The sequence below is a fragment of the Phyllostomus hastatus genome, unplaced genomic scaffold (assembly GCF_019186645.2).
Source record: "Phyllostomus hastatus isolate PE091 unplaced genomic scaffold, TTU_PhHast_1.1 phas_contig_40, whole genome shotgun sequence".
In the NCBI taxonomy this organism is placed as follows: domain Eukaryota; kingdom Metazoa; phylum Chordata; class Mammalia; order Chiroptera; family Phyllostomidae; genus Phyllostomus; species Phyllostomus hastatus.
The window spans coordinates 17,836,644-17,864,013 of record NW_025333872.1 but is presented as its reverse complement, the minus strand read 5'-3'; the positions used below and the strand labels follow the sequence as shown (position 1 = coordinate 17,864,013).

Below are 27,370 nucleotides of genomic sequence, written 5' to 3'. Positions count from 1 at the left end.
GCCTTATAATTATTAATTGCAGACTTCTAAATTCTGATTCCAGTGTATATGAATGATTCAGTACTTCCATTTAGCAGCTGTATCATGCCAGCATATTCTTGGGCTTATAATTGTAGAATCAAGCATCCATTAGCATATGTAGGTTTAGAAAAGAAAAGTCTTGGACTAACTGAACTGCTCCAGAGTTGCACAGAAATGACTTTTGCCACCTACAGAGTGCTCGAAAGCTTGACCAGCTGTGAATGTTGGCATTGAAACCACTCTAACAGACATTGTCAAAAATTACCTTTGCCTAATGATAATGAATGAGTCTTTCTCATGGACTTAAGAAGCATGTTTGAAAATACATGTAAATGAGTAGTATATGTACATATGAGGAATTCTTAAGTAACATTAGAAATTGTAGACAATTTGGCTTAACTCTATTTTTTAAAATTGATTGGAAGAAAACATACAATTAATAAGCATTATATCTAATGCAATTTCTAGGAAAATTCTTAAAAAGCATTTTAGAAGACAGTATTCAATGCTATTGTATATTGGATAAGAACTCCCTCATAAGGTAAATGTCTGATATCAGAATATCAAAATATTGGGAATAAGTCATTATGCTTGGTGTGGACTGTCATCAGGATATAATTTCAATAGCTATTCAGATTGTTTCCTTGTATTTATGCTGTAAGGCTGTATATCTCATTAAAATACAGATTATTATTAATATTATTAAAAGTTGTGAATGTTTCAAAAGAATGTATATCTTCCTCTGAAAACACTGATGTTGTACTGGGTTGATAGGCTCCAAAATTTGCACTCCTTTCTACAGATGCAGCTTCATAGTAAAATGCATTTGTCAGATGGGGAGAATATTATTATACTGCAATTTGATGTTATCACTGCCTTGCTAATGAACACACAGTTATAGAAAATACAACACTTCTAGAAGAAAGAAGAAAAAACTAGAGATTAGGAGGGAGAAGGGTAGGATTACCCTGCAGGAAGAGAGGGGCAGTGAAAGGTGAGAGATAAAGAGAACAGTTACACACTTGAAAGAGAGTTCTAGATAAGAAAACTAGAGAGGATAAGGCTTTTAAAAATGGAGACAGTTAGATAAAAGGTATATTGTAAAATGGAGGAATGGGAGATATCACGAGAATGCAAGGCTTAAGAAGAGAAAATCAATAGCTTTTTAAATATAGAAAGTAAGAGGAAAAGGAAGATGGAAAGGAGATCTGGTGTAAGAGGGGACTTCAGAGGCACATGCACATCTGAGGAATTTGTATGCACACATCCACCCCCTGCACACACACTCACACACATCTAAAAACCAGGAAGGTAGGAATGTTTCAGAGCTGCACACATCTAGTATTGGCATGAAGGCAACCAGTTATGTCAGTTTAGATGGCTATTTTCTCATTGAATTTTAAGGATCGTATAATGGAGCAGGCCTTGTAATTCACATCATATTATAGTGCAAGAAACAGCTACAAGTGAGAGCAAAGAGTACTGTGTGATAAACAGATGCCATTTTGAGTAATATATTCTTGCTCATTCTGTGATACAATAGCATTTTAGTTATTAAAATACTACATTTTAAGCTCTGCATTCAAATATTTATTATCTAAGAATATTATTCTAGAAACAACTGATCTCTAAATTTGGAAAGAGCAGGGGGTACATGCCTGCTTTATATATTGCTACAGTAGGTAATGAATAAGCTGTATTTAGTATATAAATGAGTGCAAAAAACTTTCTGTGTGTAAGCATTGTGCATTTGTTTAAATAACAATGTATTGCTTATCATGGAAATCTTAGCAGCAATTCAGGAAAAAAAATCAAAGGTCTTGTAATTTAGAAACTCTAGTATGATACTGAAACATACTCTTGTCATGTGTGTAATGGTTTAGATGTTGTCAGGAATATTTGTTAGGGTCTCTCAACTCTGGCTACACATTAATTAGCATTTAAAAATACAGATGCCTGGGCTCCTTCTCAAGAGCTGTGATTACATTGGTCTTTGGCGTGGCCCAGCCATTAGCATTTCTTTACTGTTGCCCCTGTCCCCCATCTGAGATTGTGATGAGCAACCTGGTTGGAGAACTTCTGTGTTAGCACAATATTTTATGCTTACAGCTTGAATATTATTAATGATTATTGTCCACTGTCTTCATTGTCAATTATATTTCCCAAATGTATTATGTTCTAGGAAACAGAGTCGTATCGCCCAGCTTGTGTTGCAGGGTATTAATGGGCCTTGGGTGACATGTCCGTACATTTTTCTTCTGTTGCCAATAGACAAGTTTTGTGACATAGTTGGGGCTAATTTATTAGGCTCTAAATTTATCCTCAAGCTGTGGGTGATGATTCTTTGAAATATTGTTTGTTTCCTGGGGAGAAAAGATGCTATTGAAAAAGAGGGCCATTTAATGAAAGCATTACAGATAATAGCATGTATGCTACCGAAGCAATTTTGCATTGGGTAATTTTTAAATTTCCTTCAAATTGTCTCATTATGAGCATATCATGATTAGTATGGTATATGGATTTTATTTTCCACTGAGGATTAACTTGCTGTTCAGGGTAATTTGGGATAAATTTGCAGTTGTGTCTTTCACCGAACATTCCTACAGATTTTGAATTTGTCTATGTGCTTGCTGGTGAGATAACTTGTAAAGTCTTTTATCTGCAAAAGCGTGAAGTATGAAAAGTGTGGGTTTAAGGAGGTTTTACTACTCTCCCTCTTTCCTCATCAAGTGCCTTTTCCCACACTCCAGGCACTTTCAGGCCTCACCTCATCCCAGTGTCTACTGAGCATCTCAACTCTGTACACAGTAGTCCTCCTTCCTTCACTGTGGTTTCACTTTCTGCATTTTCAGTATATGCAGTCAACCATGGATGAAAAATGGAATATTCCAGAAATAAGCAATTCATAAGTTTTTAATTGTGCACCATTCTCATCAGTATGATGAAATCTCATGTCTTCCTGTACTATCCTGCCTGGGATATGCATCATCCCTTTGTCCAGCACATCCACAATGTATGTGCTGCCTGCCTGTTAGTAACTTAGTAGCTGTCTCCATCATCAGATTGACTGATGTGGCATTGCTGTGCTTGTGTTCCAGTAACTCTTATTTTTCTTAGTAATGACCCCAAAGCACAAAGTAGTGATGCTGGCAATTCAGATATGCATATGCCAAAGAGAAGCCGGAAGTGCTTCCTTTAAGTGAAAGGGTGACTACACTGCAATATATTTTGAGAGGGACCACATTCACATAACTTTTATCACAGTATACTTTTATGATTATTCTATATTAATATTAGTTATCATCTTATTGTTCCTAATTTATAAATTAAATCTTGTGATAAATATGTATGTATAGGAAAAATCATAGTATATAAGGTCTTTCTAGAGGGCATCCAGCCATGTAATATGAAAAATAGAGACATTTATAGAAGATACAGGGTACAAGAAACATTGTACGTAGGACAATGATGCCTTAGTTCCCTACAAAGTAGGCACCTTGGGACCTCACACAGTTCTCCCAGTTGCCATCAGCTTCCCTGTCATATTTTCCTGAATCTCATTGACAGTCTGAAATCTCTTCCCTTTCAAAGGTGATTTTAGTTTTGGGAAAAGCCAGAAGCTGCAGAGCGCCAAATCTGGGATGTAGTGGGGTTGAGTCACCTGGGTAATTTGATGTTTCACCAAAAAACTGCAAGAGACGTGATGAATGAGCAGACATGTTATAATGATGAAGGTGCCAATCACCAGTTGCCCATAGCTGTGGACTTCTGAATCATCCAAATAGGTTCTGTGGAGGAATGTTCAAGTGTAATGCAAAATTTGATGCAGATTTGTTGCTCTCCTTGCTTAATCATATTGAATGTGATGGCCACACAGTACACATGCTCACTCAATAGCATCGACCACCCCCGCTGACCAGTACAGTGAAATTGTCATTGTTCATGCATGCACATTCCAGTCCACTCTCCTTGGCTGCCAAATTACATCAGTGTGGCGCAAACTGTTCTCATTATATTTACAATGGCTGGACTTTTTCCGGACAGGCCTCATATAGGGTTCAGTACTATGATGGTCTCAGTCACCCAATGGGAGTCTTGGCACATAGTGCTGTGGAGAAGGAGAAGCTACTGTATACCTGCTTGAACCTTAGCAGGTGTAGTATTAACTGGTGTTTGTTAAACAAAAAGTGGTCACTTTCAGGGCTTCTTGCATTGGTTATATTGACCATAAAAAGAGCACCAAAAACATAAATGAAACAAGTAAGGCATTATAACTTGAGGAAATGAGGTATTAATCAATAGGAACAGAAGTTGCTCTTTTGGGTCAAGGACCACTTTAATTCAATAGGCAATCACCTAATCAGCTCTCTCTGTAATAACAGACCAAGGTGTTTTGCAAGGGCTAACATGATTCATTACATGATGCTTTTCCTTCTGGCTCATTATAATTATCTAAAAATGAAACTCACCCCCTACTTTTATGTAGTTTGCATTCTAGTTAATCTCTCAGAAAAAAGTAGAAATCTTAATTATAACCACACTTTAATAATCTGATGCCCTTAAATCAAGTGAAATGATAATATCATGTGATTATAAACTCTATTAAGCTCAAGAACCTCATTTGAATTTTTTTGTTGTTACCTAAAACATATAAACATTATAGTTACATAGCAGGCATTCAATAAATATTTGTTAAATGAATAAATATCTCCAAGTGCTAAATTATCATGAATGAGTTTTTTAAAAAATCCTCACCTGAGGATATGCTTATTGATTTTTATAGAGAGAGGAAGGGAGAGAGAGAGAATGGGAGGAGGGAGGAAGGGTGGGATGGGATGGGGGTGGCTGGAGAAAGAGAGAGAGAGAGAGAGAGAGAGCACGCGAGTGAAACATCAGTTGGTTGCCTCCCGCACATGCCCTGACTATGGATCAAACCTGCAACCTTCTGGTGTATGGGATGGTGCTGCAACCAAATGAATCATGCAGCCAAGGTGTGAATGATATTTTTACATTATAATCTGCTCCACGAATGAAGATGTTTTGTTATGGTTTAACTACATAATGGCTTAATGGTCAACCTACCTACCTAAAATATTCTGTCAACTTGGATGATGGATAAAACATCTGCTCTAATAATTTCATTGATCAAATATTCAAAGGTCAGTTAATTGGAGTCTATTTTTCAAATACCTTTAGACTGGTATTTTATTAACAGTGTTTGATTTTTGATGATTAGGTATTTGTTTGTTATCCCTTAAGTAACTATTAGAACACCCTTTTGCCATAATGTAAAACAATCTTAAAAACATATAACATAAAACATATTGAAACATCCACTGTTCCCTTAAAAATATTCTATAAAGTCATCATCCATTAAAAATAATACCAAACATTTCAAAAACAGTTTTGGTGATTGTATTCTGTTATTCATTTCTAAGTTTTTCATAACAAGTTATTATTGAGATAGACAAAAAGTGTAGACTGCCCTTGACTGCAATCCCTTTCAGATTATAACAAGCAAATTTAAGTCAGACGGTGGTGTTAGAGCACCACTCTGCTTTTCTTTGCATCACTACGATGCACACCACATTCTCTGTTTCTATATGCTATGTTTTTGGCTCAAGGGAAAAAAAAAGAGTTAACTGAAGGCAATTTAACATCACAGATGCTGCTCTGTTCTGCGCTTGTGTGTGCACTCACCACAAAGAGTCTGGAGGGGACGTCTTCTCGGACTCTTCCGCTGACTGCCGCTTCTTCAGTCTCCTCAGTGGTCCCTTCCCACACTTTTCCCTTTCTCCCTCCAACACAGTCTCAGATAGCTTTTGCCTAAGAATTTTATGGTCATATTCAAATGATTTTGGATTGTTTTCCAAGCTTGAGAGATGTTGTTAGAATGCAGATACCATTTATATTGGACATCTGTCTTTCACTGCGTATCGTTCAAGTAGAAATCTTGTTTCATGGAGAAACCAATATAACAATGGGAAACAAGACCTAGAGATGAATTAGGAAGACCATCCCAGAACAAAACAGATTTACAAATGCTGCAACTTTTTGTTGAGCAAGTTTCAAAAGAAGTTTTTGCAGCCTTGAAAGGCTGAGAAATAAATAAAGTCAGTCTATTGGACATAGTCGGTTTGCACACACATCTGCTAGTGTGTCAAATTGTAGGGAGGAAAAGAAAAAATGAACAGAAAACAAATGACAATGGAGAAATATTTCTACATGCATCCACTTGTCTTTGCTGCCCTCTAAAAGGTCAAGTATATTAGTAAATATCCCAGTGAAGTAGTTCATTTTGTGAGGTGAGTTTTTTATGAAGAATGCTCTTCTTGAAATGTACTTCTACTTAGAAACAATTCTTGTGTTGCCATGGATGTTTCTCCTGTCTCAACTTCTTTCTTAGCATATATTTATTCAGTATGTTCAATGACTCCTCCACCTTTTAAGTACATACTCTGAAATTTGGAATGTTTATACCACTCAGTTGCAATTTGCTCTCATATACATAGATACAAATCTACCTGGAAATGCAAATAATGTGGTAAAATACTTTCAATTGAAAATGAATCTGACTTTTCCTTAGGTGGTAAGCATTTATTCTGTATTCCTGGCAGTTTTTGTCTTCTTTATTTTCTTTCTCTCATTGCACATGTTGATCCTTTTGAAAAATAAATGTTTGCCAAATCTAGTCTGAGTTGGAAGGGAAGGTGGAGGGTGGGTGGATACTAAAAATTCTGACCAAGATTATTAACAACTGATTTCCAATATAGAGGTAGGCTATGTGCCTGGTTAAGCAGTTAAATTACAATTACACTGGTTGATATATATCATGCTTTGGGAAATGAGTTTTTTTTTGAGGCTCATGACCCCTAGACTCAGTTTTATTTCTCATTGGTATCTTAAGGAAAAAAAAGAAGCACACGTGAAGGATAAGAGTTATTCCTTACTCTAGTGTGACCAGTTTTTACTTGTAGCTCTGTGCTGTGTTCTAGAAGCATGAGCAAATTTATAACATTGGTAAGTTATCTTAAAGTGTAGAGGAAAATTGTGTATTTTATCTGGGATGTATTTTATAAATGCAGAGGAGAAACTTCATCTCAAAGTACTTGTTAGAATTTGCATTAATGATCGAAACAATTCTTCAGTTGGTTTGGATATGAAATAAATGACTTCAAGAATTTTAATGGTTTAAACCATTTCTTATTGAAATGGTATTTCTTCCCTCCCCAAATGTCCTGCTGTTCACACGATACCAATTTTATAAAGGTGCTCCATTTATGTCAGTATGTGGCTCTACTACTATGGCATCCTGCATGGCTATTAATAAAGAATTTTCAGTACGACCAATATTAAATGGCACCATCAAGTTTTAGTGCAGTTAGTTGTGTAAGAAAAAATGACGTGTACAATAAGATTCTGCAGGCCTTTTCAGTATCTTGCCTTTACCAATAAACTGAAGATTTGTGAGAAATATGGCTTTGATTTAGATACTCACAGGAAATATTTTAAAAGACATTAAATAAGAAACCAGGTGCTTCAAGGCAGAGTAAAGGAAAAAACATTAAAATTTCATAATCGTTCTAGAATTTACTTGATAAATCTACACTGGTATCAGAATACTGTTCCAGACAATGAAAGTACTGTGAGCCCTTTCAAGGTTAAGTAAGAGCTTGTAAGGAGAATTATAGCTGCACAAAAACATTGTAGACTTCCAAATTTTAAAGGCATTAAACATTAAGGATAAACACATACTTTGCTCATTTCCTCAGATTAAGTATGGCATTTTAAAAAGGTGTGCACTTTCCCCATTATACCCATCAAATTTAAAAAGGCAAATTTCAGTCTGTATGTAGTGATGAAGAATATTTGACTTGCGTCTGCTTGCATGGGTTAAAACAAATCAAAGTACTGAGTACAATTAATGGGAAGTACTACCTAATTTTTAAGTCTGTTTGCATTTCAACTGAAAGGACTTAAAAGTTAAGAATTATGACATTACATCTTAGGGTGCTTGTATTTCAACTGTACTGACTTAATGAGAGAAATATGAATATACTTTCTGCTTCAATTTTTGATATTTAAAGACCATTAAACCTAGGCTATCTAATTACCATTATTAAATTATTATAACTACTGCTTTGATACTTAAAATATAATTACTGGTGATTGATTTTCTACTGTATTTTATTTTAAAAAGATCTGGCTGTAATTATAAAACAACAAATTAATCTCAATTTACAACTCCTCCTCTTTTTTAAGAAGTAAACTTTAATAACTTATAAAAACCAGAAGTAAACTTAAATATAGAACTGAAACATATCATGTTAATTTAGCCACAACCTGAGACTTAATATAGAAGTGTATTAAATATGTACTATTAAAAGAAAGATCTAAAAGAGTACTATATAAAAATTAGTTGCAAAATTTTCAATCTGCTGTTTGAAAATTGGCTTTTTTCCCCTCTAGAATTTATATGCCCCATTCATCACTATTCTGTGTTAGATGTGTGGCTATAAAATTGCGAAAATGGAGGCTTTTCTGGTAGCAAAAGGGTTAAGTTCTTTTTGCTTTACCAGTTTCAAATTACAATGAGAAGCCTCTTCTTTCCCAGCAGGGTTGTGCTTACATTACTCTTTAGATCTCCCTTGAAGAGGGCTGGTATATTTGTGCCTGCTGGAGGTGGAATTAACAGTAAGAAGGAGAAAGGGATTGAATGGACTTACAGGAAGGTTTTCAAGTAAATACAGGGAAACACATTTACTTCAATAGTACAACCTTGAGTTGTATTTTACACTAAGACGACACAAAAGATGTTAAAGTTATCACCAAGCTGCCGGACAAATATATATTCCAACACCAAGGTGCAGATCAGCATAGATCTGTGATTCAGAAATCAGGATTTGTCTTGGAAAGAGCTCCAGGGTTGAGAAGAACTCAAGAGCAAGTGAAGATAACTCTGGGAACTACAGCTTATCAGAAGATCAACTTTCATTAATTCAAATACCAAAGGCCTGATTATCATACATTCATATAGGAATGCCTAGGTCATCTGATCAAATAATTTTAAGCGTCTTCTGCTACATCAATGCAGCAAAAACTCTTAACAACTGTGGATAATTGGAAATTTGAGTTTCAGCTTTCTTAGAAATAACTACTCTTGACATTTTCCAAAATATTTGAAATAGGACAGGAAAATCAGTGAGCATGTTGTGTTCAGAAATGTCACTGTCATGAAGGATAGGTAAATTTGTTTTTTCTGCTACTGGGAAATTGTACCTCCTAGAAACTTAGATTTTTTTTAAGAGGACAAGAAGGACTAAAAACATCAACTTTGCTTTTGGACAAAAATGCATCTGACTGTATTTTTCTTTAGGGGTATTGTGGGTTTTCTCTGGAGCTGCTGGGTTCTACTAGGTTATGCAAAAGGAGGTCTGGGAGACAATCATGTTCACTCCAGTTTTATTTATAGAAGACTACGGAACCATGAAAGACGGGAAATACAGAGGGAAATTCTCTCTATCTTGGGTTTGCCTCACAGACCCAGGCCATTTTCACCTGGAAAACAAGCTTCCTCTGCACCTCTCTTTATGCTGGACCTATACAATGCTATGGCCAGTGAAGAAAATCCTGAAGAGTCGGAATACTCAGGGAGGGCATCCCTGGCAGGAGAGACCAGAGGAGCACGAAAGGGGTACCCAGCCTCTCCTAATGGGTATCCTCGTCGCATACAGTTATCTCGAACAACTCCCCTGACCACCCAGAGCCCTCCTCTAGCCAGTCTACATGATACCAACTTTCTGAATGATGCTGACATGGTCATGAGCTTTGTCAACTTAGGTATGTTGTTCGTTTCTTTGTTAATCTGTGTTATTACAAGGGGAAGTTTTTCTAATGGTAAAGTAGCTGCCTGGTAGGTGGTCATGTTTATACAAAGTCATTTTCTATAACTCTCCTCTCCAGCTCCTGTTTCCTTTCTTTCATTGATGCAATGTAAGATTTTGCCTTAGGCAACAAAGACATATTTTTTTAATTTTTAATATAAAAAGCTAAAATTAAACATTTATAGTTGGAGTAGATTTGGGTCTTTTCAGATCTTGTTAAAATATTAACCTTATTTAATGTATAAATGTATGAGTGAACAGGCAATAGTCTTAAAAAAGGAGAATTTATGAGGACAGCTATGCTCTGGGCAAAAATAATAATAAAATAATTTTTAAAAGCATTTATAGATGGAAAAGTAAAAATGACGCTCTGATCTATTTTTTTGTTAGTAATTTAGGAAACATATAAGTATATATTTATATTCTACTTAAAAAGCTCTCATTCAGAGGAAGTGGCTACTGCAAAAATATTGAAATGGAATGAACTAAGATCAAATCATATTGTAAAAGATGACTATTAAATTGCTTCAGGGAGAGATGCTGAAATTCTCTGAAAGATATTTTAGAAGCGAAGCTTCAATCTGACAATTCTTATCTGAAATGATTAAAATATATCATACCTCTGTGATTTTTTTCAGAAGCAAGAGAAATGTAAATTATGCCATGATGGTTCTTACCTATACAAAATTTCTTTTCATTTGAGATAAAAATTAATTGAAATTATTTAATTAGGAACATTATTATAGCATATTTTTTAAAATTATCTTTTACTCCATGCCTATACTTCCATGGTGGTTTTTTAAAGATTGGCAACCTCAAATAGTAAATTAATGTCTTATAATTTATCTTGCATTAATATTAAAGAGTTTCCCAATTTAAAATTTTACAAGTGCTATAATTTTATTTAAATATTTTAATAGATGATGCAGGTGAATATTTACTATCTTCAGACATTCAAAATAATAATAATGTAGAATATATTTATTTTTGTAGATAAAATTTTTCAACAAATTTAATCAACTTGAAATGATGGAGAACATTTTAATGAAAGAACTTTTAGGACTTTGTTTTAAAAATGAAATCTGCTTTGACTTAAAATTGACATTTGATTACACACTTAATTAAATACTTCATATATCTCAAAAATATTCTTTGAAAAGTCAGATAGCAGCAACTCCTAATAACACATGATGCTTTTATAATATATGTTACTTAATGTGCTCTGTTCATTTGCTCTCAGCAGTCCTAGCATGAAGGGTAAGGTGCATAATAAATCATATGTTTCATGTTACTAGAGACAAAGCTCTCATTATTAAGTTTTAGTAAGTCATCACTGGTTGCCCTAATTAGGTGTCCTGGACACCTTTTCTTGAATGTATAATTAACAGATATCATTGGGAACTTTCAATCCATTAAAATATAGCTTAATTCTAAATTAGTTTGCTTGTTTTTCCTTCTAAAAGTAGCATGCAAATGTGGCTTATGATGATGTATTTTTACTTTGTAGCAATTTCTAAAGCATATTAAATTATTTAAATAAATTTCAACATTTCAATAGAAAAATTTCAACCTAGTATGATTTACATATTTACAAAATAAATCATTGAAAAAATCAGTTCAGGTCATATAAAATCTGACACAGAAGAATGTGTTTTATTATATACTGTAAAAGACAATAGCTCAGTCATGAATCTGATCTAATAATATATTTTATTATATTTGAATATTTTGATCATTCAGAAATGAAGTGTATTTTTTAAAAAGAATTAAGTATGATTTTAAACCTGTATGCTATTACTTTCTATTAATGAACATAGAACAACAGCAAAAACAATAATCAACAGTTTTATTCAGTGACTTCTAAAACCAATTTGATCATTTAAGAATGATTATATTTTTAAAGTCAATGAAATTTTTGTTATATGGCTTGACTTAAAATAACAAGCTAGTTCAATAACCATACCATGGAATATAATTATTCATTTTACTCTAGAGAAACAATGGAATATAAACTTCAGAAAATTTTTATTTATTTATTTTTGTCATGCTTGAACTGCTGAGTAATGATTTATCCTCAATAATAAACCATGTTGGTGTTTTAAATTTAATATTCCAACCTAAATGTTCCATTTCACATTACATTACTGATAAATTGATTCTGATGCTGAGTTTTTCCAGTAGTCTCTAAGGAAAAGGAACCACAATTTTATTTCATTATCCTCAAACAATGTCTTCTAATATATCCAAAACTTGCAACCTATCATTACTTGGCAAAAAGTTTTTCTGTATTTCTTCCATAATAAAATAGGTCAAAGCATACTTAGAGAAGGTCACACTGTAATATCATCAACTGTGCTAAGAATTTGAGTGTCCTTATGTAACATTCATTAGCAAATATTATCTGCACCTTTTTCATGTTCTTAGAAAAGTCAAGAGAATTTTATTTTATTTAATTTTTTTAGTGTCTTAAAAGATGTGTACATGATGGGGACTTAGGGCAAATGATCAAATTAGCAATAGGTAAGGAATTTGTATTGAGGAAGTCACCTGGATATTTAAATATGTGGAAAGATTCTGTTGACATTTTCCATAATAAGATAAATTATGTAAAAGGGATCTAGTGACACCCTTTTTATTAATGCTTGCATGTGTCATATCAAGTCAAATAATAGATTTTCTATAATACTTGTCATCAGAAAGTTATTTTTTCCAATGTAAGCTTTGCTCAAGAGCAATCAAGCTTAATTTAAACTCTGATTCCTATTTAACAAAATATCTACTTTTCAAATTTCACATGAGGACAGTTTTTTTGTCCATGTGTGAAAAACAGTTTAGGATTTACTAAATGAAAAAGTAAAATGTAAATAAATTACATTAAGGTCAATAAAAACAACTATGAAACTAAACATACTATTTTGACCTTTAAATGATTTTAGTGACTTATTTGAAGAAACAAATATTAATTATTAATTATGTGAACAAAAACTTTCAACTCTAATTAATTAATTTATTATTGTTAGGCCAACTTTTGTCACTTTCATAGAATCCAACTGATTTGTCCTGGAGACTATTGGCTATCAGTGGGATTTTGTCTTAGTTAATGCTACAATATTTCATTAGAAACAAAAATGTATTTCTAAAAGATTTGTTCTTTTTCTAACCATCTGTTTTTCAAAAATGTTGAGTTATATCTCAAATACCTATGCAAATAAAATGAATGACTAATTTGCTTACAATATTTAAGTATAACTCCTGTTTATATAAACATAAACATGTAGTGTATTTCTAAGATCTTTTAGTTAGAAACCAATACTTGATTACTTGTTGAAAGTATAATTAAAATAACATAATGTTTTAGGGGAATTATAAAAAAACAGTAAGTACAGGAAATTTATGTTTATATTATGCTTAATCTACATGTAATTTTCTGATAAAGAAGAGTTTTGGATTTATTAATGGTCTTGACTTACTGAAATACTTCTTAGATTATATTTAAAGAATATATGTTAATTTTCAAAATGGAAAATATATAAATATAATGTTTAAATTTATTCATTTTATAACAATATACTTAGCATGCTAAAATATGAAATAGAAAAAACAGCTTTCAAAACTTTAAATCAAACCCTTCTCATCTTACTCCCTCATATCATTAAACTCTCCTGGTACTAGAAGAAAAAAAAGCTTATGTATTTGGTTAAAAGATTGGAAAGACATCATTGATATTTATTGTTGTTTTGGGCTGATTCAAGTGCCCAATGGAGAGGACTTCATATATAGATCTACCTAAAGATGCCTATCTATGTAATCTCTCCAACAGGGTTATTAACACTTGTGTAACATAAACACACTCATAAACACATGCAAGAATTTTTTTTTTGAGGGAAGAGAAATGGGATGGGAGGAAAGACAATCTAATTCCACTAGAGTACATATTCATGTATTATGTCTGGAATCACAAACACTAATATGGGGCAAAAATATAATTCTTTAAAGCTCTTAACTTTTTTATTGAGTTTATTGGGGTAACACTGGTTAGGGGACAAAACTCTCAACTTCTGAAGGGAGAAGTTTTCATGCTTGGAGAGCTTTTTCTCTCCTCTTCCACAACCCTTTGCATTCATACAAGGGACCGAAGGGAGCCTTGTTTTCCTCTAAAGCTATTTTGTTGTTCAGTGGTGGGCATGGCTGCAGAGATACCACTGTCATTTAAATAAACGTGTTTTTGAAAGCTTTAATTGTCACTCACAACTAGCAAGTTTTAAAAGTTCAATAAGAAGTAAGAGCTGGAAGTAAGAAGGTATGATAACACCCTCTAGGAAGGTTTGGGACAACCTCACCCACCACCCCCAATTTCTACCCTTTCATTCTTCCATTTTCTAAAGTATTCACCTCCCTCTCTCCTCTTCCTTTACCCCTCTTCCCCTTGCTTGGGCCTTTCCTCTTTAGTTCTGTGGTCTCTCTAGCCCCAGGCTCTCTTGGCATCCTTCTTCTTACTACTCTCATCCTTCCTGGGGTCTGCCTTTGGTCCTAGTTTCTTCATAGCTAGAGGCTTATATTAGCTGAAAATCAATTAGTTACAGTGTGATCATTTAGGTACAGTGTCCTTTTTTCTCTTTAGTTGAGAAGGAAAAGGTTATGAAGTGCCAATTACAGCCTCGACCCATGGGGAGAAAAGCTCCCCAGGGCACCAGAACTGCTCTGGCTGTTGCCATCCCTTGTAATTGTTGCCTTCACCATCCCATTCTTCTTGGCCTCCTCACCTCTCGCCAGTGATTCCACTGCCAGAGCTTAATAGTTTTTGCCTTTACTATTTTATAACATGAATTAAAATTTAAAAGTGGAAATTTAAGGGAAAGTTAAAAAAAGGGGAAAAAGAAAACATTGCAGAAAAATTACAAAACAAAAACTCTAATCAAAAATCTGATTCTCTTGAGTTCATAAAACACTTTTGCTTATATTATTTTTATTTACTATTTATATCACTTCTGTGAAGACATTTCCTTTTCTTAAGTTGAGAGGAGATGGTGAGAGGATAAAGAGACCAAGAGTAACAGGTATGGCACAATGAGAATGGGACAGAGAAATAAATAGAATAGCTTTAAGAGCCCTTGAAAGAAAGAAAATGAACGGAATGAGTCATTAGAGGCTGTCTTTGGGTGTGCAGGTGGAGGGTGTGTTGGGAAATCCTCAGTCCACCTCACACTGACACAGCAGCTAATTCAACATCCCAGCAACATCAGCTCCAGGGGAAACTCTTTCATCCTTCCACACTAAAATACCAAAGTGGGGAGGAGAGAGGGGGGCTCTCAGTGTCTGTGTACAAGGACCATACAAACGGGCTACTCACATGTACAGTCATAAATAATGTAGTAGCTCAGCTTGAAAAACCACAGGTTAAAGGAAGAGGCTTTCCTGACGCACAGAGAAGGGCTGAGATCAGAGGAGCCACTGGAGGGGTCGGCCTGAAACAATGAATCCCTTGTTCTAAGCAATGTTTATGAGTGCTTCTTTGCACCTTAAGTTCATATTTTATTGGCTCAGCTGTGGGGTTTCCCCATTTGCTCATCTCTTAAAATAATACCCTTGGCCAAGATATTCTTTAAACAAACCAGTCAGCCCTGACAATTGGCTCGTTTATTTGGTGGGAAAAGAGATCCGTTGTGATTTTGATGTCAGATTGGGCTGCTTAAGATTCAGTTACGGATCTTAATGCTATGACAGTAAGATAAAAATAGTAGTGAGTGTATTCACCTGCCTTTTTAGAGATGTTTACAGAAATTCACATAACCACATGGTGACCCTTTCTTTGTCTTGTCTAAATGGTTGTGGTAAATCATATTCTACTAAAGTAGAAACACAATTGATTAAAGTGTGGAATGTTTTCAAAATGAGAAAAAAATCATTTGTAGATTAGTAAGAAGAACTGGTAGTTGGTTTGGGGAGAAAACAACAAACCTTCACTACTAAGGAAAATGCATATCCCCTACTTTGAAAGCAGTGAATTACATAAATATTACATAAAACTTAGAAACCAAGACCTTATATAATGTTCAATAGTTTGGTATAAAAATAAAACTAGGGTATGCATTGTTTTATGACATCTAAGACAATGAGATCTCGTCTTTATCATGATGTGTCCTCTGATTTTTCTTTTCCCAAACAGTGGAGTGTTTGTGCTTGCATTAGAAGAAACAACTGGGTATTTTAAAAGTGAAAAAATCTAAGTAGGTTATCTCTTAGATATTGTGCTTGTTTACCTTCTGCCTGGAAGCAAATAACTTTTTTTTTTGTTGTTGATCTTCTTGTCAAACAACTTTCCTAGAGTTGTTAGGAATAAAGAAAAATGGTTTTTAAAATGTTATGATTAACAAATATAAATCTCATTTAGACTTATTTAAAGCTATGAGATGTGTCAAAATCAAAAGACTTGTCAACATTTATAAATACCTTCGTATGTTGTCATGACGTGAGAAATTCAGTATCACTTGTTTTGCACAGATTCTCTGTCCTTATTGTAACTGTGATCAGCCTTTCTATATAGGAGACACAGAATATTTTCAGAATCGTAAGTCCATACTGCTTAAATGGATTTAAGGTTTAATTTATAACTAAACCCAATGGCTTTCCTCTCTGTGCTTCCATCACAAAGTGGAGTAGCACAGAAGAAGCCAGAACGTCTCAATTGGAATCCCATATGCTCTAATTTCTAGCAGTGTGACCTCTGACAAATTACCTACATTTTTTCTGTGCCTCTGGTTTGTTATCTAAAAAGTACCAATAATAATAGTACTTTCTGCATCGAGTGTTGAAAGGATTAAATGAGCTAATGTGCACACAATTTTAAGAACAGTATTTGGAACAGAGTGAGACCTCCATAAAAGGCTGTTATTGTTAGTAGAGCCGCATTTGTGTCCAACATCTGTACCATATTTGCAGGAGTAGCTAAATAATTTGTGAAGCCCAATGCAAAATGAAAATGTGGAGCCCCTTGCTCAGAAAGTATTAAGAATTCCATCCAAGGTGATGGCAGCAAAGTAGTAGGCCGAGCACGGGGCCTTCGGAGTGCAGGGCTCTGTGTGACTGCACAGGTCGAATGGCAGGGAAGCCAGCCCTGCATGTTTGATTACATATTGTTGGGGCAGGAACCACGGCCTGTTCATCCTTTTTAGTCCCCAGTGGTGTATCGGGGTCCCAGAAGGAAAGAGACACCATGAGTAAAATGAGTCATTTGTGGAAGTTCTAACTAATGTAATTTTTTAAATGTTGTAGGCAGGGTTTTTTTTCTTTTTTCTTTTCCTTTGACAAAAGAGGATAATGCAGCACCTGGAACAGAAGGGAAACCTTCCTTCACCACTCCTGGGCAGGAAACTCAGAGGAGAGCTTTTCTGGAAGGTAGCTTGATAGGAACGTGACCTTTTTGAGAGAGATGCCATTTAGCCAACCCCTGGTATGCAGCAGGGAGGGAGACTGAGGAAGAAATTCCTGGACCATACTTCTGTGCCATGTTTTGCATTGGAGAGTGGGTCTTGAGACACAAACTGAAGATACTTGGCACAAATACATAAATGAATATTGTCTGTGTAGTCACGAGAGTTCTAGGATCACTTCAATTTTAGTGCAAGTTACTCGTATCTTAACTTTTGTTCTGGTTCATTTATAAAATTCCAGAGATAATCATAAGTTAATGTGAGAGTTTGTGCTTGAGTTGGTGAAAAAAAGTGGCAAAAATGCACATGGCATGTGAAAAAAAAATAACATGTTAAATTGTATTGTATATGGATCAGTAATTTCATGGGATATGTTAAAATTATTTTAGAGCAAACTGAACTTTAAAACAAAAACAAAATCCCAGGGAGAAGTGGCCCTCTCAGATTACAATAAAAACAGTAGATTGCAATTGCCAATAAAAAAACTCAGTACAGAAAGTACTACAGTGTATGCAAATATGCGGAACAAATACAAAGAGAAATATATATATTTTTTACTCTTTAGATCTGTTCATTCTCAATCCTATGTCGTTCTTCCTGAAATGACCCATGACTGCCTGTTAAAGGTTTTGGAATTCTGAGTGGAATTATGCAATATTCTCCAAAGTTAATGTTGCAGGCAGAAACAATGTTACAATGAAGTAAATTGAGATTATGATCTGTGTTCTTGCTACCTTTCCTCTGGCAGAGTTCCTGTGACATACAGAGGCAGAATTTGATGGAAGAGCAAGTATGTCTGCTATTTAGTTCTCATAAATAACCAACCACTAAGCCTTGAGGCCAGATCCTTAGCCAGGCCTTTTAATCACAGACAGCATTGAATAGAACGGCCCCTTTCCAGTACAGCCTATGTTCCCTTTCAAAGCCAGTAAGCATGGCAATTTTAAACTGGTTTTACTTCTATAATTATCAAAAGCAGAAGAAAAGATAATTCTACTTGGAAACTGTCTAGGCTCTTCTGCAAATAACCTTGATACAGGCACCAAAACCTTACTTAGTGGGGAAGAAGTGAAGTTCATTGACTAAATAACCTTTATGGTTAATTTTTTTGTATTAAATATTTTTATTTTTTATTTTCAAATTACAGTTGACATACAAAATTATATTAGTTTCAGGTGTACAACATAATGATAAGACATTTATATAACTTATGAAGTACAGGCAATTACCCCAATAAATCTAGTGTCCACCTGACATCATACATAATTATTACAGTATTACTGACTATATTCCTTATCCTGTACTTTACAACCCCATGACAATTTTGTAACTACCAATTTGTACTTCTACCCCTTTACCTTTTTCTTCCATCCCCCACCCTCTTCCCATCTGGCAGCTAAGAAAAAGTTCTCTGTATCTGTGAGTCTGTTTCTGTTCTGTTCTGTCTGTTTGTTTTAGACTCCACGTATAAGTAAAATCATCTGGCATTTGTCTTTCTCCATCATGCTTATTTCACTTAGCACAATACCCTTTATGTCCATACACGTTCTTGCAAATGGCAATATTTCCTTTTTTATGGCTGAATTATATTCCATTGTATATATGCACCACTTCTTCATCCATTCATCTGTTGATGGACACTTAGGTTGTTTCCATATCTTACCTAAATAATGATGCAGTAAACATGGATGTATATCTGTTAGTGTTTTGTGTTACTTCAGATCAATACCCAGAAGTGGCATTGCTGGCCCTTCTTTGTCTCTTGTGACATACAGCCTTTGTTTTAAAGTCTATTTTGTCTGGTATAAGTATTGCTACCTCAGCTTTTTTTGTTTGTTTCCATTTTCATGAAATATCTTTTTCTAGTCTGTGTGTCTCTTTGATCTGAAGTGAGTCTCTTGTAGGTAGCATGTGTATGGGTCTTGTTTTCTTATCTCTTCAACTGCCCTATATTCTTTGATGATAGCATTTAAATAATTTACATTTAAGGTAACTATTGATAGTATGTAGCTATTGTCATTTTATTATTTACATTTTTTATTTTATTTTTCTTCTTCTTAAAGAAGTTCCCTTAACATTTCTTATAATACTGGTTGGGTGGTGATTAACTCTTTAGCTTTTTCTTGTCTGGGAAGCTCTTTATCTGTCCTTTGATCCTAAATGATAGCCTTGTCTTGTGGAGTAATCTTGTGTGCAGGTCCTTGCTTTTTATCACTTTGAGTGCGTTGTGCCATCCCTTCTGGCCTCAGAGTTTCTGTTGAGAAGTCAGTTGACACTTGAGGGAGCTCCCTTGTGAGTAAGTAACTATTTTACTCTTGCTGGTTTTAAGATTCTCTCTTTGTCTTTAATCTTTCTAATTTTAATTATGGTGTGTCTTGGTGTTGGTCTCTGGATTTATCTTGTTTGAAATCTGTGCTTTCTGGACTTATACATCTATTTCTTTCACCAGGTTTAGAAAATTTTCTGTCATTTTTTTCCAAATAGGTTTTCAGTCCTTTGCTCTCTCTCTTCTCCTTCTAAATGAAGATGAATATGTATTTTAAATGAATATGAATATTAAAATGAATATGTATTTGCTTACTGTTTTCCTAAAGGCCCCTTTAACTATTCTCACTTTTAAAAATTATCTTGCTGTTCTGATTAGGTGTTTTCTATTTCCTACTCTTCCAAATTGCTGATATGATCCTCTGCTTTACTTGCTGTACTATTGATTCCCCATAATGTATTCTTCATTATAGTTATTGTATTCTTCATTTCTGAATTTTTATGGTTTCCATTGTTTTTATCCTGTTGAAGTTCTCACTAAGTTCCTTGAGCATCCTTATGACTATTTTTTGAACTCTTGTATCTGGTAGTTTGCTTGCCTCCATTTCACTTGGTTCTTTTTTCTGAAGCTTCTCCTGTTCTTTCATTTGACAACTGTTTCTTTGTTTTCTCATTTTGGCTGCTTCCCTGTGTTTGTTTCTATGTATTTGGTGGGGAAACTATATCTCCCAGTCTTGGTAGAGTGGACTTATGTAGTAGGTGTTCTGTAAGGCCCAGTGGCATAGCTTCCCATCACTTGAGCTGGGTGTTGAGGTGCACACTCCATGTGGGCTGTGTGCACACTCCAATTATAGTAGAGCCTTGATTGCTCTTGGCATGTCACTGGGAGGGATTGACAACCTGCTCCCCAGGCCAATAGACTGGGAGAATCAGCTGTAACTACAGTGGAGGAGCTGCTGTACAGAGGCTGACTTCATGGAGCAGGAATCCCTTCAGTGGGGCTTTGGTGCATGCCATTCACTCCTTGAGTGTGTTGCTTGTGGAGGTGGTTAAGTGGTGTTTTGATGTGATCTGAATCTGTCCACCAGGTGCACTGGTTCTGGAGCCTCCTGGGAAGTATAGGCCAAGGTCAGCTACTGTCTATGCTCTGCCCAGGGCCACCTGACATGAGCTATATAGAGTGATCTGCAGATGGCTGCTGGCTTGTAGGTGCCCAGGAGAGGCCAAGCTGCAAACCAAGCCTGGCTGTTGCTAGTACCAGACCTAAGGCCACTTATCAAGACATACAGGGTATGAAGAGGCTAGATTGCTGCTTGTTGGAGAGATATTTGGAAAATCCAAAGGAGGAGCCAAGAGAGGCCATTTTATAGAAAAGGCTTGGGTGGGTCCCCAAGCTGGGTGAAGCAGGGTCTCAAGGAATCACAAGTGTGGGGTAAATAGTGTTAGCTAAGTTAATGGAGATTCAGATATGATGCCAGACTGCACCTGCAGGGGGAAGGCTCAGCAAAGGGATGATATTTCTGCTGTCACTTCTTAGAGAAAGCTGCCACTGTAGCCCTCATTCTGAAGCCAGGCAATTGAGTTCATCTCCACATGCCCCTGACACCTTTCAAGTTGCTTCCCCAACACTGGAGCTCAGAGGAAGTGTGTCCTAGTGAGTCAGTATGAGGGCCCTTTAAGAGGAAACCCTGGAACTCCAGGATCCCTCTGTCTCACTCAACTTCAATCCTTGCTGATTTTCACAGCCAAAAGTTATAGGGACTTCTCTTCTGTCACAGGATCCCTGGACTGGGGGTTCTGGTGTGGAGTTAGGACCCATGACTCCTCAGGGGAGATCTTCACAGCAGAGGTATGCCTCCCAATATTTAAATCACCATGCATGGATGTAAGACCAGCCCCTTTCACTTCTTTGCCTCTCCTACAAGTTTTAGTGTCGCTTCTTCTGTATATCCTTAGTTATAAGACTTTTATTTAGCTGGATTTCAGGCAATTCTGAATGGTTGTTCTGTAGTTTAATTGTAATTTTGATGTGGTTGTAGAATGAAGATTCTGAGTACCATGTTCACCTACACCATCATCTGGTTCTACAGTTAATGTTTTATAGGTGTTTTCTTTGCTGAGAGATAGAGGGATTTTTTAAAAAATTAATTATAGTTGACATACAATAATATCTTAGTTTTAAGTGTATAGCACAGTGATTTAATAGTTTTATACATGGTTAAGTGATACCACAATCTCTATTTATTTGTCACCACACATTTATTACAATATTATTGACCATGTGTACTATTTTATACATCTCCGTGACTCATTTATTTTATAACTGAAAGTTTGTAACTCTTGATCCCCTCTATTTATTTCACCATGCCCACTTCCTCCCTTCTGGAAACCATCAGTTTGTTCTCTGTATATATGAAAATTTGTTTTTATTTTGTTTTTTAATTTCTACATGTAAGTGAATTATACTGTGATTGCTTTCTCTGTCTAATTTCCCTTAGAATAATACCCTCTAGGTCCTTCTATGTTATTGGAAATGATAAGATTTCATTCATATTAATCTACCAATGGACATTTAGGTTGCTTCTATGTTATGGCCATTGTAAATAACACTGCAGTGAACACAGGGGTATCTATTTGAATTAGTGTTTTTGATTTACTTAGATAAATACCCAGAAGTAGAATTGCTAGACTGTCTAGTAGTTCTATTTTTAATTTTTTGAGAAATTTTTGTACTATTTTCCATAGTGATTCTATCCATGTACATTTTCACCAACAATGCACTAGAGGCCCCTTTCTCCATATTCTCTCTAGCACTTGTATTTTGTTGTCTTTTTAGTAATGGCCATTTTGACAGGTGTGAGGGTATATCTCCTTATTTTTTTATTGAATTTTTTTCATTACCATTTATCCCTGATATATTCCCCACCCCGCATAATCGCCACACTGTTGTCCATATCTATGAGTCTGTTTTCATTTTTGCTTGATCCCTACCCTCTAGACACCCTCATTAGGGTGTAGACACCCACATAGCTATCATTCTGCTCTCTATAAGTTTGTCTCTACTTTGTTTGTTAATTCAGTTTGTTCATTAGATTCTACATATTTGTACAATAATATGGTATTTGGCTTTCTCTGACTGGCTTATTTCACTTAGCATAATGTTATTCTGGTCCATTCATGCTGTCACAAAGGGTAAACATTTATTTTTTATGGAGAAATAGTATTCCATTGTATGAATATCCCATAGTTGTTTTATCAACTCATCTGCTGATGGGCACTTGGGCTGCTTCCATATTTTGGCAATTATAAATAATGTTGCAATGAACATAGGGGTGCTTATGTTCTTTTGAATTAGTGTTTTTGGTTTTCTTTAGATATATTTCCATAAGTGAGATCACTGGGTTAAAAGCAACCCATGGAATGGGAAAACATATTTGCTGGTACTTCTGATAAGGAGTTAATATCCAAAATTTTATAAAGAACATATAAAACTCAACACACACAAACAATCCAATTAAAAAATGGGCTGAGAACTTGAATAGACACTTCTCTAAAAAAGACATACAGATGGCCAGTAGATATATGAAAAGATGTTCAATGCCACTAATCATCAGAGAAATGCAAATTAAAACCACAATGAGATATCACCTCACACCTGTCAGAATGGCTATCATCAATAAGTCAACAAACAATACGTGCTGGTGAAGATGTGGAGAAAGGGAAACCTTTTTTTTACTGTTGGTGGAAATGCAGATTGGTATCGCCGCTGTGGGAAAGAGTGTGAAGATACCTCAAAAAATTTAATATGGACTAATTGTTGTTTTGATTTGCATTTACCTAATGATTAGTGATGTTGAATATCTTTTCTTGTGCCTTTCTTGTGCCTTTTTCTTTTTAAAAAATATTTATTTAGCCCTAGCCAGTGTGGCTCAGTTTGTTGGAACATCTTCCTATAGCCTGGAGGTTTGCAGGTTTGATTCCCAATCAGGTTGTGGAATAACCAGGTTGTGAGTTCGATCCCTGGTCAGGGTGTGTATGAGACGGCAATCAATAGCTGTTACTTGCATTAATGCATACAAGAAGGCCACAAATAGCTGTTTCTCTCTCACATTGATGTACCTCTCTCTCTTTATCCTTCCTTTCTCTCTGAAAGCAATGAGAAAACTGTTCTCAGGAGAGGATAAAAAAATGTCTATTCAGGTTTTCTGCCCATTTTTAAAGCAGATTGTTTTTGGTGTTAAGTTGTTTGAGTTCTTTACATATTTTGATCTACTTGCTTTTTAAATATAACATTTGCAAATATCTTCTCCCATTCAGTAGGTTGCCTTTTCATTTTGTTTCCTTCACTATGTAAAACCTTTTTAATTTAATGAAGTACCATTTGCTTATTTTTGCTTTTGTTGCCCTTGCCTTAGGAGACACATCTAAAAACAAACAAAAAAGATAGCTAAAGCCAATGTCTAAGAATTTACTGCGTATGTTTTCTTCTAGAAGTTTTATAGTTTTTGGTCTTATATTTAAGTCTTTAATCTATTATGAGTTTATTTTTGTATATAATGCAGGACAGTACTCCAGCTTTATTCTTTTGCATGTAGCTGTCTGGTTTTCCCCAGCACCTTTTTATTTAAAAGACTGTGTTTTCCCCATTGTATATTTTTGCCTCCTTTGTTGTAGATTAGTTGGCCATATAAGCATGGGTTTATTTCTGGGCTCTCTATTCTGTACTATTGATCTGTGTTTTTGTTATAGTAATCAAAACAATGCCTTACTGTTTTGATTACTATAGCTTTGTAATATATTTTGAAACCAGGTAGTATGATACCTTGATCTTTCTTCTTCTTTCTCAAAATTGCTTTGGCTATTTAGGGTCTTTTGGGTTCCATACAAATTTTAGGGTTATTTGTTCTAGTTCTGTGAAGAATACCATTAGAATTTTGATAGCAATTTTACTGAATCTGTAGATTGTTTGAGGACAGGCTATCATACTCAATAGTGAAAAGCTGAAAGCTTTTTCTCTAAGATCACGAATAAGCTAAGAATGCCCACTTTTGCCCCTTTTATTCAACATGGCATTAAAAGTCCTAGCAAGAAAATTAGGCAAAAAAGTAATAAAAGGCATCTAAATTGGAAATGAAGAAATAAAACTGTCACTGTTTGCAGATGACATGACACTATATGTAGGAAATCGTACAGACTGCACCAAAAAGTCTATTAGAACTAGTAAATAAATTCAGTAAAATCACAGTATATAAAATTAATATACAGAAATCTGTTACATTTCTGTGTCCTATTTATGAACTATCAGAAAGAGAACTTAAGAAAAAAATACCATTTCCAATTGCATACGAAGAATAAAATATTTAGGAACAAGTTTAAAGAGGTAAAAGATCTGTACACTGAAAACTCTAAAAGGAGGAAATTTTTGGTTAACTATCTCAGTAAGTTTTAAGTGTAAGGTCTTTGGAGACATACTGGTTTGAATACCAGATTTGCATTAACAGCAACATATTCTCCAACAAATTATTTCGCTTTATTGAAACTGTTTCCTTATCTGTAAGTTAGGGATTATAATAGAAGATTGTAGTTAGGGCTTAAGTAAGTTTATAGGTCTTTAAATCTACATGAGAAAGTCCTCACTTAATGGTTTCCATGGCCACTATATCTACTTCTACCAGAGTTGACTCCATGACATTCTAATGTTAAGAGGAGATCCATACCCAGTCCACCAGACTTTGTCAAATAAATGTTTTTGCTAATATTGTGGAATATCATACACATGACTTTTTCTTTATCCAAAAGAAAATGAACCCTTGGATTTTGTTGACTCTGTCTTCAAGTTGGATTGTTGATGGACAGTATTTGCTCATCTGGGTGTCCTGGAAGAGTTCAGTCTACAATGGAGCCTTCAGACGACTGTGGGGTTTCCCTTGAGCACCTAAAGGCAACATTTTCTGTGATGTGCTGCTGAAAGGTGCTATTCATATTACATTTGGTCAGATTCCTAGAACAAACTCATGGTTTTACTTCAGTTCCAGAGATTACCAATTCCATTTCCTTGCTTGTTATAGAGAAGGAAACTGACTGCAGGCCAAAGTAATAATATACAATTGGAAAATATTTGGTTGTAAAGACATGGGCATGCTCAAAATGACCCTTTGCATGAAGGGAGAAAAACTGTTGAAGAGTTTTAATACTTATTTTCATAAGTCAACTTGTTTGTTTTTAGTTTTAATTTTTTAAAAGTTGATTCATGATGAAAATCTTGGTGAATAAACTCCTGAACTTTAAATAGGAGAGCCACTCTGTTCAAGTCATCATTCAGTCAGAAGCTTTTGGTATTGTATGTAACTCAAATCATGTTTAAATTTATGATTTTCTAATTTGTAGCTATTCTCATTACTATCGATATCATTATTATAGTTCTGTTCCTATTTAACACCATTCAACCTTAAGTACCTTGACTTTCCTAGACTATTTGTTTGGGTTGGGTTTTCTTTTCTTTTTTTGCAATGACAGATCTCTTTATTAATTTTATTGAATTGCTTTCTGTTATAATATTTTGAAGCAGGATGAGAAATATAGATTTAATCCCAAAAGTCACACAAAAGATTATACATGCGCTGTGGACATCTTGCATTTAAAATATCCATATTGTAAAGTATTGGCTTTTGATATAATATGTTGAGTGGGAATATATGGATTTATTGGTTTCTAATTATTTGATAATATGCTATAAAAGACAAGTCATTAGGATGATCTTTGCTAAATTTTTACTTGTGAGTAAAGTTCATGTGATATGGATTCCAACACATGTATTAACATATTCAAATCAACACTTCACTGCTGTGTCAAAACAGTTATTATTCTACAGTTATTTACTTTGAGGAAGAATTTATCAGAATTAAGTGAAATATTTTTTGTATATATGATACATTTAAAGTATATGATATTGTCAGATATATATAATTTTAAATTATAGTATACTTGTAGCTATACTAATCAAAGCAACAATAAAAACAATATGTATAATTCCTCTGCCAGAAATTGGACTCAGTGATTTGAATGCACTACTTAAATTAATTTGAATGTCAGTTGTACGGGTAAACATTTGTCAATTCCCATTTTATTGATGTGAACATTGAGGTTTTATCAGAGGTTAAATAACTTACAAATGTTACCCAAGTGGTAAATGGAGAGTCACTCCTGGATCCTTGCTCTGTCTGGATCCAGGCTTGTTCTTTGCCACTACTCTTTAACTAGGCAATACATTTTGAAAAATATTTAAAAAATGTGCAACTGTAAAATAATTTAATCTTTATTTTATTTTTTCATTACCATTTAGTCCCCTTATACCTCCCTACCCCCAGCAATCATGACACTGTTGTCCATGTCCATGAGTCCTTTTTCCTTTTTGCTCAATCCCTCCACCCCTAACCTAACCCCCACACTAGTGATTAATACTTTTTGAAGGCATCTTTATGTGCATTATGTGCTTTCATCTATATTATTGCAGTATATTGCACTCCAGGAGGTAGATATGATTCTACAATATACATCTGTGGATACTGGAAGTCTGAAAGGTTATTCATTCAGTCATTTGACAAATATAAGCTGATTACCTACCATTGGGCCAGGCACTGTGCGAAAGACTGTGCCTGTTTTACTGCCAAAATTATAGGGCAAGAAGAGCCAGGCCTAGGCCCAGAATCCCTGATTCTTGTGCCAGGATTTTTTTGCTCAATGTCACATACTTTACAGAAATCACACCAA

At 34.8% G+C, this 27,370-nt stretch overlaps 1 protein-coding gene across 1 annotated transcript in view; it reads left to right on the top strand.

Annotated features, from left to right (window-relative positions):
• Positions 1–8,688: 8,688 nt before the first annotated feature.
• The window catches only part of BMP5 (bone morphogenetic protein 5), a 117,453-nt gene continuing 98,771 nt past the window's right edge, over positions 8,689–27,370 (top strand). The window contains exon 1 of the mRNA XM_045843343.1: positions 8,689–9,861. Within this exon, the coding sequence (XP_045699299.1) occupies positions 9,372–9,861 (490 nt within the window). The 5' untranslated portion in view covers positions 8,689–9,371. The remainder of the gene's footprint in view (positions 9,862–27,370) is intronic.